This window comes from Acomys minous (assembly GCF_964271855.1).
Source record: "Acomys minous genome assembly, chromosome: 15".
Lineage (NCBI taxonomy): Eukaryota > Metazoa > Chordata > Mammalia > Rodentia > Muridae > Acomys > Acomys minous.
In genome coordinates this window covers 34,266,118-34,278,461 of record NC_140497.1, presented here as the reverse complement: position 1 = coordinate 34,278,461, position 12,344 = coordinate 34,266,118, and the positions used below count along the sequence as shown (strand labels likewise).

The window sequence follows — 12,344 nt, the reverse complement described above, 5'->3', positions numbered from 1 at the left end:
AAGTAAAATATTTATTCTAGAAAACAAACAGATAACCAGAAAGCCTCATATGAAGTTGCCAAATTGCTTATGAAATAGTGAGGCCTTGTTCTCACTAGAGCAAAATATAAATAAAAACATTTAAAAATGATGCCTGCAAATATCCCTCTCCGTTTCGTAGACCTTACATGGTGTGTGATTTGCATTTGGGATGGATGTGAGGGTTTCCAGAAATCTGGCAGCATCATGACAGTTTATTTGTGTAAATAGGTCAAAGTTTAAAAAACACTCATTTTAACAAGTTTTAAATGTTAAATAGTACAAATCATTAAGATAAATTTTATGTACAGTATAATTTTTTCAATGCTTCAAACTCATGTTTTGATAATGTACTATATTTATATCAGGGTATCAGAAAATTGAAGAAGGTAGTTAAAAAATTGGATTACAATAAAATTGATTACCAATTCTAACTTATTGAATATAAAGTTTATTATTCTATTTATTAAGTAAATTAAAATATATACTATTATGTTGTAAGTTACTACTTTATTTATCATTCTATCCCTTTTTATTATTTTTATGTATGGGTTTATGTCTTCATATATATTTGTGTACCATTGTGTGTGCAGTGCCTTTGAGGGCATCCACTCTCTGGGACTGGAGTTATAGATAATTATAAGCTGCCATGTGCACACTGGGAACTGAACCAAGTTTTCTGGAAGATGATCAAGGCCTCTTAACCACTGAGTCATCTCGCCAGACCCTACTTATTCTATTGGCTCTCTCCCAGCATTCTTTAAAAACCGATAAGTAATATTGTCTAGTGGTTATTAACAATTTTGTTTTTGCCATTAGAAACACTTTTTATCATACATTTTTTAGCTAACTTAGCTAATCTGTGAGACATTGAGACATTTTGCCCTCTGTGTCCCTCAATTTCTCAGTTGTAAAACAGCCCTTGCAAAAACACCCATCCACGGACATATGGTAGTTTCAATTAGACAATGCATCTAGCCAAAGCTCTGTGCATTGTTAGTGTGTGAAGCTTCTCTCCTGACAGCCCATCCCTGAGCCTGGAATATTCACTCTATCCTCATGACATGCATGCCAGACACAGATCCACTTGAGAATTAGATAAAACTCTCAAAGCATACTGTTCTCAAGTTAGGTCAACTTCAGTCAATTCCTCGGCATCACAACTGTTACTTGTCTCTATGTTGCCTTCTAGCATTTGCAGTAACTGTGAAAATGGACCTACTTGAAAGGCATATTTAGCCTAATCCAATTTACACTTCAGTACATGCTTGTCTTAGGCATGGAAAGTAAGCAAATCAAGGAAGGGAGAAAATGACTATCTCGAAGGATACAAATAACATGGGTATCTTAAGGATACATTAACAAAATTCCAAATTGTGTCCTTTAAATGGAGAAAGTTATTAAATAACTTCTAATACCTTCAATTATTCATCCGCTGTTAATCACACGCTCAGTGTTGCTGACTGACTGATTTGCTGTTGCAACTTCTATATAGGTTGAATGGGACCAGACTTCGAGTGAACAGGTAGAGAGTTCTAATGTTAATATAGAAAATTTTAAAAAGGCTGTGAAACTACTGACTTTGATTCACAATGAGCCAAAAGATACTGTAGGGATACAGACATTGAACTATAGTTTTTGCCTTGCTATCTTCTTTTGAATTTGAGTTGTGGTTATTTCAGGGTATTAGATAACTGAAGAAGATGGATATTTTGCCAGAAAATTGGGATTCTGACCTGAAAGTTTCCAGTTGTAGAACCTGCCTTTGAAAACCCTCTAATCTATTGTTTGTGAAGCGTGCTGCACAGCGTCAATGCCAGTAACATAAATCTTAAGAATGTGGAGATTTACTATTTCCTTTGTTTTTTCAATGCCCTACTCATTTTAACCCTAATTTTAAGTGACAGATTGAGTTTACTTTTACTTTTAAGGGAGTAAATGCTTGGGAATTGCTGAGCCCTTTGAGCCAACACATGGAAGTCAAATATCACACAGGCAAAGTGAGAACTACCGAGTCAGACACGTCGCAGGCACAACACAGGTTTGCTTTGCTTTGCAACACATAATGACGTCACATGTCACATGGTATCACAGCCCGAGGGCGATGAGATGCAGGGTGGAAAAAAACATGAATGCATGGGAGGATGGCATCCGAACCACAAAGAAAAGGAAAGAGAAGCTCGTCCACCTTGCAGGCTCAGTGCACTACCATAGTCCTGCGTGTGGTAGTTGTTGCTTGTGTCCACATCGGGGAAAGAGGCACTGTGAGGCATTCTCCCACAATAGGTTTGGTACAGCGGATACTGAATAGCACCATCTGGAGGCAGTGGGTGGAAGGGCTGGTGCATGGGGCTCCTTTTCAGAGCATTAAGAGATGAATTCCTCTCCGGGATCTCCGGCAACAGTTCACTGATGAGCCGGTGTAATATACTGTTGTCCGGCAGGCTTCCCCGCCTCTTTTCAGCTTTTATTTGGTCACAGATGTCTTTGAGGGCCGAGTCCAGAGCCTCAACTACAGAGGCTTTGCATTTGGCCTGTTCAGTCTGTTTTTTGGGAGTGGTGATTTTTTTCCTCCGGAAAGGCACAGGGCTGACTAGAAATGCAAGTTTAGATAGGCCCGGATCCATTTCTTGCCTCCTGGGTTGGTCGATAGTTTCATGCTTAGCTCTTTCGTGTTTTAACATTGTGGTGAATCGGGTGTAAGAGGCGGGGCATCGGCCTTTGCAGGAGCTGATGAGGTGTCTGTGGTGGTGGTGGTGGTGGTGGCTGGAGCCGTAGAAGCTCTCAGAGGATGTGAAAGAGAAATGGTCGAAATCGCTCTCGCTGCAAAAGGACGACCCTTCTACGTGAACATAGTCGCTGTGGTCAGACACAACCCCGTCTTGGTCACTGTCGGAAAACTCCGTGTGCATTCTGGGTTGCTCGTCGCTGGTGACCTCAATGTGGATGGGCACCAGGGTTTTAGACTTGCAGCCGCGCTGACCCTGAGCAGGGTGTCGAACCTGAGTCTCTTCCTCCAGCAGAGACTCGATAGAAAATCGCCTCTTGGGACACAAACCATTCTCTTGGGGCTCTAGGGTTATAGGGGATAACATTTCATCTCCTAGATTGGGCATAGACTTAGACTTCTGAATCAGCTTTTCAAATTCCGAAATGCGAGTGGGTACCACGTCCCGGGGCACCTCCTCGGTGGAAGACTGGCTCCATCCCTGGAGCAGACCCCTGTGCTGTTGTTCCTTTTCATACTGCAGTATCCTGGATTTCACAGAGCAAATTACCTCCGAGTTCATCAAATCCTTGCGGTTAATGCGATGCATTTTCTTGTACATTTTGAGGAAGCCTGGGGCGTTATGGGCTGACCTGTGTTTGGTCCTCGATCGGCTGTTACCGCATACTTCCTGGATGTAGGGGGAAGTCCACGCCATGGGGCAGCTCTCTTTAGAGTCTTCTTCACACAACAGGGAACCCATACTTTCTGACTTGGTTTTAGGGTCCGGGAAGCTGTCACAGTCATCATTAAGGAGGTCGTCACAGCTGCGGGACTTGATTTTCGGGGAAACGGTCTCTTCAGTGCTGCTCCAGATCTCCGCGTTTTGCCGCGCCATTTGCCAGCCATTCTTGAAAGTGATGGCCCTTGGAGAGTCCCGGGGAACATCCAAGTGCTGTCTGTAAGCGCCACAGTACTCTAACTCACTAGAGGGGGCACCGTTGAGCCCTGAGTAACTGCAAAGGGATGGACAGGTTTTGCTATCATCCCCACCTTTCCGTCCAGAGCAGCATGGTGGGAGAGAGACATGTGGAGACGTTAAAAGGTTCGCAAAGGAAAGGAGAACACGTGAGTATTAGCACAGCAAAGGGAAGGCAGTTAGTGTGGCATTAGTATAGACGCCTTAACATCCACACAGATTCGATTTCAGAGGAATTCTTGACGCTAGAGGAACTTTGTAGACACTACAGTGAGCAAAACCACACACGAAATACACCTTGTGTGGCTAACACATTTCTACTGCATAGTTCAATTGCCTTTCAGCCAACGAGGCATGCCCAAACATAACTCTTAGTTATTAAGCTAATAGCATGTCTCTCTCCCTATATAACAATTTGCCAATTGTGATCTTCCCCAAGTTCTTCAAAAATTAGTAATTGATTCAGGTGGTATGTAATGCTTGGGAAAGGAAGATGATTTAACTCTCTATGGTAAGAAAAATACTTAAATCTGTCAGAATCCTTTTACATTTTGGATTGAGAATGACAGGCCCATGGCATTTCACTACTGACTTGTTCCTCAGGATATTTGTTTGTGTAGAGAAGTCGACTATGACGAAGGCATGTTAGTTAATAAACAACCTGTCTTTTGTACAAACACTAGCTACTGCCTGGCTTTAACCACTGCGTGGCAACAGTTTTAGTGTACACAGTTGTTAGGTGTCCCTGACTCTGTCCTACTTCCTGGACACCTCTGTTACAATTTATTTTCTTTACATGTTAAAAAAAAACCCCTATTCACTAGAAGAGATCATGGGGCTCCAAATTTGGCATGCTTCTGGGTCAATAGACTCTGGTTCAAAAGAAAAAAGACCCAAGTAATCTACAGAGACCCACATGAGCAACTCTGTCCCTTCAACACATAGCTTACTGCGTTTCCTAAGAGGAGAGAAGCCATCTGAAGAAGTGGCCAGCCTCCCTCCCGCTCTCTTCTTTTTCATTCTCCCTCTTGCATGTGTACACATAAGTCGAGGTCAGAAGACAACGTGTGGGGATCTGTTCTCTCGTTTTATTAAAGGAGCCATGGAGGCCATACTCAGATGGTCAGGCTTGGTAGCAAGTGCCTTTACCCACTGAAGCCTCTCATTTCTAAATCTTAAATCTGTGGCTTTAAGCCAGTACGTACTTATTGTGAAGCTTTGTGGACCATTGTTTGTTACATGGTCAAATGTGATACTCTACCATACAAATGAAGGTTGAACAAAATAGAGTAAATGACTAAAGGCGCGCGACTTAATAGATAATTTACGTTCCAGAATTTAAAGTACCCCAGTGCATGTTTTAAGTAATATTTTTCTGTTGCTACTTGTAATTCTTATTCTACAAATGTAATTATCTATAATAAGATTAGGCAATTTGACTATGTAAAAGCACATAAATGCCATTTCTGTAAATATGACAACAAATTAATACTTGAAAAAAACCAAATTCTATCTACTTTTGAGAAAATAGTAACAAATGTTAGTCTGAGAGATTTTTGTTTGTTTGGGTTTCTCAGTGTAGCCTTGGCTATCCTGGATCTCATTCTGTAGACCAGGTTGCCCTCGAACTCACAGAGATCCACCTGTCTCTGCCTCCCGCACTGGGATTAAAGGCATGAGCCACCATTGCCTGGCTTACATCTGAGTTCTTTAAGACACTCAAGTGCCTTGCCAGTTTGAATTGGATTGAGTAGAAGCAATGGCTTTGCAGGGAAACTGTATTTGCTTCCGGACACTACAAGTGAGAGCAGCACAGCTCATGGTCATGAGATCTACCCTTCCCCGTCATCTGCCTAGATCATGAACAAGCAAGCTGTGTTCCTTTATCTTTGCTCACCTTGCGCTCTTGAGGGAGAAGATGGAGAAGAACTAATGAAAGACTTCGTAAAGGTAGAGCTTGGTCCTGGGAGGTCGGCCCGGCTAGGGCTGACCCTGCTTGCACTCTGGTCCCCCAAGCCTCTGGGCGGGCCCACTGCAGGTTCGCTCTTCCTCCGCTTCCTGAAGTCTCCGGCCATGCTTGCAGAGCTGGTGGATGGAATGAGTGTCACTTTGGTCGGTGTTGGAAGAGGTTAACACAGGCGCGAGAAACCCGATGACTACATTGGATAGTGGCATATCACCTAACCTCATACCCACAAAGCTGAGTGCCTCTAGGCCTTGGCAATTTTGAAAAAGTTGCTGCAAACATACAAGTGGAGATTGAACCCTGTTTACTCTCTCTCTCTCTCTCTCTCTCTCGTGTGTGTGTGTGTGTGTGTGTGTGTGTGTGTGTGTGACAATCACCTTTCAAAGTGCAAATTTCCTTGCAGTGAACTTATTGCTCTTGGTAATTCAATGTTATCCTTTCTATTTGTATAATGCAATTACATGTGTGTGTGTGTGTGTGTGTGTGTGTGTGTGTGAGAGAGAGAGAGAGAGAGAGAGAGAGAGAGAGAGAGAGAGAGAGAGAGAGAGAGTGTTCTGACAAGAATCTATCTAGAAGGAAGTGCCAAAATAGCAGAAAGGATGCTATAAAAGGATCTAGTTAAACAAGTGTCCTTTTCCTTAAGGATCATCTTTTGCTTTCCTACTCTGTTCAGAAGAACCTTAGACTGGAATTCCAATATTGTCTATTTAAATTATGAGCAAATAAAATTTTACCCAGCAAGTAAACTGGCTGTGGAAAAATGGTTTATAAAGAAAGGAGTGGTTTTTGATTTTTAGTTTTGAGTAGGGTATCATTTAAGAAAAAACACTCATAAATGATTGGATACGTGCTCCATACCATGAGGTCTGGTACTGCAAGTAAGAGTGAGGATTGTGTGATCTTCATCAGCATTTCAGCAGGGAAGATGACTAGTGAGGAAGCAACCACTGGGTGGGATAGTCTGTTAGTGTGATGTCACCAGATCCTTACCTACTGGGTCTTTCCAGGCTTCTGTCCATGGAGGCCTGATAGATGGAGGCCTGTTAAGAGAGGACAGTAGTTCGTGAAAAGAGAATTAATGTAGCAAATTTCATTTATCATTGCAGACTGAAAAGGATACTATAACTATTGGCAATCAAAAGGATCATTTTGTTTTGTGATTCTAGAAATGACTTTCCAGAGAGATACCACGTCTCTGCATTCTCCTTTAACAGACTACACTGCATTCCGTGATGCAGCACAGCCATGGTGTTCATTTCATCAGGAAGAAAAAAAAAACCCAGTAACATCATCAGAAGCACTGAACTGAGTGAAGGGTTAACAGTATCTTTAGCACTACCCTTAGGCTCTCAGTGACTGCATCTTTAAATCCATAGAAAACATAAAGTTCTTTGTAACTTCATTGTTATTGCCAGTGTTATCTTGAAAATATAGCATACAAGTAGAAAGATAAGTCTTTCCTCTATAAGCGCACATGCCGTTTTCATAAAGCTCACAGATTTTGATTTGAAATCACTCAATTCCCTGAGACTTCAGTGAGGTACAGGTTTATAAATCTTAGGCAATTTGAGTTTAGGATTAGTTTAAAATAAATGACCAAGTGAATCAAGATACACTTTCAAAGGGTGTGTTTTACACATTTCATTCTGTACAGCACGCTAAAACTGATGCCACACGGGATCATCAGATAGAAAGTTTCCATTGTACATGGCTGTTTCTGAGACACATGGTGAAATGTCTGGATTACGAGAGGGCTAGTATTGAATCTCTGAATACTGAAGGGGACATTACAAGGCAGTAGCAGCCTTATGCTTAATATTTTACTTTAATTCTATATTACTGATTGAGAATGGAATCTTACCAATAATCAAACAAAAACATCTATTGGCATGAAAACATTCCTTCATTTGGGACAAAAAAAGCATATTTAATATTTGTACTTCTTAGAAAGTTCCTAGGCGGCTATGTTCTCAGCAACTATAGAAGAAAAAAATGTTCTGCTGTGTTGAGAAGTTTACATGATGATTTGAATTTGTCTGAATTGGACACTAGAAAGTAAGGAAAATATAAGGAAGAAAGAAAATATTATTAGTAAAATAATATTAGCTACTTCTGCATGTTTGTAGAAGTGTGTCAGGGAGCACTGGAGCATCACCAGCTGTGGGTCGCAGGTTTTATGGGACAACCTGACATACAGTTGACCACTGAAAGGGTCAAAGTCAGAGTGCTCTCAGAACCCAGGAGGATCAGAAATAAGAGGCCCCAACTATGATAAAATTGGACAATGATGTAACATGAAATAAAAATCCGTATGAGAATTGATAAAGTGTGTTTCAGAGTTAAGACAAACTATAATTATTGTTCTTTGTTCTGTTTTTTATATTCCAAGTAAGTTTAAGCCAGTTTAAAGGGATTTTACAAAATACTGTGTGTGTGTGTGTGTGTGTGTGTGTGTGTGGCCATGCACGTACTATGGTGGTATGTGTGGAGGTCAGAAGACAACTTGAGGAAATCAAGTCTCTCCTTACCCAATATAGGTCCTAGGGTTCAAACTCAGGTCACAGTTGAGCCATCTTGCTGGCCCCATAAAATCAACTTTGACTTTATGTATCATAAGAGAAAGTTCAGTTGTTAGTTAGAAGGTAATACTAAAAAGATTAATAATTGAGGCAAAGCCTTGTATGATAATTGTGACACTCCACCTGAAAAAGAAGTCCCCGGAAAAGAACTAGCCCATTTTACACCATACCACCTGCTTGTCATTTTCATGTCATCATTGCTGTAACACAGTAAAAGGTCATTTCAAGGGCTGGCAAACATCAAATCACTCTTTCTGTCAAGTAATTACTGATTAAACTATGCAAACAAGTTCTTAACTGCTCTTTAAAAATTTTGTTTCAAATTAGCAATATATAGGTTTCATTCTCACATCTGTAAACAAATATCTCAGTTACATTTGACTTAAAAATATGTCATTTGAAACATTTACTTGATAAACAATAGCTTAGGTATTACCTAATAATTTATAATTTTGCTAGCAATGTCATACAAATATTATTAAATTCAGAATCTAAATATCTTGTGAGAGTCTATCTTCTTATACTCTGACAGGCCATGTTCTTAAGTCAGCACCCTGGTTAACATGCTGTTAAAATCACTCATGTCTTTCAGTCCCCAAAAGATGATGAGACAAAACAGCTCAATTGCTCTCAAACTGCTTTTTTCAATGTAGTATTTTGGCCACTACCATAAGACAGAAAGAGCATTGTTCAGTTTTTCCATCTCTGTGCTCAAGTAATTACTGTGTAGCATTAATTCCCAGGACCCATTTTATCCAAACTCAATCATTAAAAGAAAACAGTTTCTAGAAGAGCTGAGCTTTAAGTACATCTACCAGAGATGGGGACAAGTGTGGTTTAAGGAAAGAGCTTTGAAGACAAGGCTGAACAATTGGCGATTTGTTCTCTCAGCAGCCATCTTAGTAGGCGACTAAACATACATTCCTTGAAGTTATTCCATCCTATTTTTCTTAACTAGAAAACCAACGAACTGAATATTATCTCATCTAAATCCTGTTTCAGTTCTCAACGAACCAACTGCTTTGAAAAAAAATCCAGAAATATCTGCTTAAAATACCTGAGGGGAAAATATATGTCTGTTTTTTTTCCAGTGTTGATTCACTTAAACCCATCATACTGAACTAAACAAAATTGGGAAAAAAATACTCAACATGGCAAAGATATCCTTCTCCCCAACTGGATTATAAATCCAATGGAAGTCCGTCAACACGATAACATAGCTTTGGTGTGGAAAACACAGGAAAAACATTTGACGGAATTGAATTTCAAAATCAACTCTTAGGCTGTTCCTATGCTGAAATGACAGCAAAGCATATAGAATAGAACCCTCCTGCTTCATTTAATTCTCTTTAGAGTCTTGGAAAAAAAATCACTGAATTCCTGGTTACTTTCTGTTTCATAAAGTCTTTTTTCAGACTTCCCTGTTTTAACACATACCAATGGCTTATTACACGATCAAGAATTTGGTTTTCAGATTGAACCTTTCAAACTTTGAATACTTTTGCCTTTAAACTCCATGCCTGCAGTTTGTCCCCCCTGCCCAGATCCACTGTGTCAGGGGTATCGTCCTTAGCACGAGTTCTTGGCTCTCAATTTGTGCATAGCCTGAATAAAGGCTTTGTGACGAAGGTAAGATATTAAGGGTTGTATTCACTTAAGAACGCACAGCAACTATTGGGACGGAATCAGTTGATTCTGTGTGCTTCTTCTATCTTGGCTGCTTCTGAGAGCACCCACAGGAGGCCTTTATGGGCCAGAAACTTGGCCAAACAATGACATTTCTGCTTGTGTCTTCTAAGTGCTTTCTAAAATACCCTTCCGGTTTCTTTGTGGAGGGGCCATGTTTGGCTTAGGATCCTTGCTGTACCTCTTCATGCTATGTTTTCCTCATGCAGATTAAAAACTTACATGGCCTGGCATAAATCCTTCACTGTCATAAGCAGTATTAGTCTTATTTTAAATTCATGAGTGTTTTGCCTGCATGCGTGCCTGTGCAGCATAGGGGTGCCTGGTGCTGGTGGAGGCCAGAGGAGGGTGATGGAGATGGAGCTGTGCGTAGCTGTGAGCTGCCATGGAGATGCTGGGAAACAAAGCCAGGTCTTCTACTAGAGTAGCAAGTGCTCTTAACCACTGAGTTGTCTCTCCGGCCCCATTCAAAAGCACTCTCCAGCAGAGATCTCAACTAAGATTTATCCACACCACAGTGATGACTATCTACGGTAGTGATGCCTGTCAAGGACGTGGAAATGGGAGGCTGGACCACACATACCAGGTGTTCAGTATCTCTACTCTTGACTGATGGTAAAACGCACAAGTTACAAGCATTTAGGGAAACGAAAGAGTAGCAATAACATTTAGGAAAAGGTAAGGAATAAGTACCTGATCATGTAAGAATCTAAACTTTGTTTTGTTTCTAAATATTTATTTATTTATTACTTATTATTTATACAATATTCTCTGTGCATGTATGCCTGTAGGTCAGAAGAGGGCACGAGATCTCATTATGAGATCTGGTCATGAGCCACCATGTGTTTGCTGGGAATTGAACTGAGGACCTCTGGAAGAACAGATGGCGCCCTTAACCTCTGAGCTATCTATATTATTTGGTCTGTGTGTGTGCAGCACACTTGCCACACTATGTGAGGGGATTTTCTCTTCATCCACAGTGGGTGGGTGCCAGGGATCCAAGTCAGATCCTTAGGCTTTTTACAGCTCTTTTCCCTAATGTGCCATCTCCATGGCCGAAGAATTAAACTCTTGAGTCCGTACCTCTACGTACAACAAAAAAGTGGCTTCTAGAAGTTTTTTAGTACTTTGCTCAGTCTGTTAAAATGGATAGTTAATTCATTGCCAAAGTTCAATGTTTGGTGTTTTTTTTTAATTTTTCATTCTGGTGAGTATTTTAACTGGAAATAACAGTTGGAATGATTCATTGCCTGGAATTCAGAAACAGCCAACCCCTTTGCCCTAACTGTCTGGACAGTGCTAACTACACGCAAACACAGTGACACAAAGAGAGTTTTCAAAACCAGCTCGCACAGCACAGTGAGCTATAAAACCACAGATGTTCAGGTTGACAGTAACAAAGGGGGAGACCTGGAAGGAGAGAAGAATTCGTCTTTACCTCATTGGACACACCGGAAGAATGGTCTTGAACATAGTCCAGAGCCTTTTTAGGAGGCTGGGTGTAGACGCACCACAGAGGCACAAGTGGAGAGATGGGTTGGAGGAGAGTCAATGGCAGCGAGTAATGAACATGTGGAAAAGGTGACAACAGTTAGGAGTCAAGTGCCGACAGCATCAGATACACACAAAGAGTGACATGAACGGAGCAAAATGGCAGCCACGGAGCAAGAGTGCAACGTCCCTAAATGGTCTCGAGCACTGCGCAAAGCTGCTTGTGCTCAGTTAGTAGATTTGCCAACTCAGTACGTCAAATCAAACTTAGCACTCCTGGTCTTTGGCCACAGCAGATTGCAAGTGTATTCAGGAGATGTTAGAGGAATTACGTGGAAAGCATGCTGGTGAGTGCCCCGGTGTGGCTGAGAAGGATTTTAGGAAGTGCTGGTAATTTAGGCTCAACACAGAAACCAGTACAGCCTCTAGAAGCTACCCAAATGATAGCAAATACATAAAACAAAACAAGAGAGCATGGTCCCAGTGGGGGAAAATACATTTATGATAATAAGAGGAGATACCAGGAAAAATTGGAGGAAACAACCCACATATTAGGTAATAGAAATAGCAGGAAATTCTGTTTACTATTCATTTACAGTCACATTTTATTCAATTCAATAAAACACATAATGGGGCCAACCAAGGCTGTGTTTTAATATATAAAAGGGACTTTCACAGCCATCCAGTGAGGAATATGTGATTGGCGTATTTGCAAATATACTTATGTGCCATGCTGTAAGACAGAACAGAATCTGAGTTCTAGTGAAATTGCTGGGGCAGCGGACATGACACGCTCGCCAACAGGTTAGCATTTATAAAACACATTATTACAGTTATGAAATCCACAGGCAATTCCTCAATAGAGCTTTTGTGACTGAAGGCTGGGACACATGTATTTTATTCATCCAGCTTTTGTTT

At 40.9% G+C, this 12,344-nt stretch overlaps 1 protein-coding gene across 24 annotated transcripts in view; it reads right to left on the bottom strand.

The window, feature by feature from the left end:
* Positions 1-12,344, bottom strand: part of SORBS2 (sorbin and SH3 domain containing 2) — a 203,954-nt gene that overhangs the window by 30,482 nt on the left and 161,128 nt on the right. For 11 of the 24 annotated variants that reach the window (XM_084758907.1, XM_084758921.1, XM_084758922.1 and 8 more), the window contains 3 exons: positions 11,374-11,430; positions 6,661-6,710; positions 5,602-5,789 (listed from right to left, as the gene is read on the bottom strand). In XM_084758907.1, the coding sequence (XP_084615033.1) occupies positions 5,602-5,789; positions 6,661-6,710; positions 11,374-11,430 (295 nt within the window). Of the gene's footprint in view, positions 1-2,206; positions 3,779-5,601; positions 5,790-6,660; positions 6,711-11,373; positions 11,431-12,344 lie in introns of all 24 variants that reach the window. The other 13 variants (XM_084758924.1, XM_084758923.1, XM_084758926.1 and 10 more) reach the window with 3 other exon arrangements.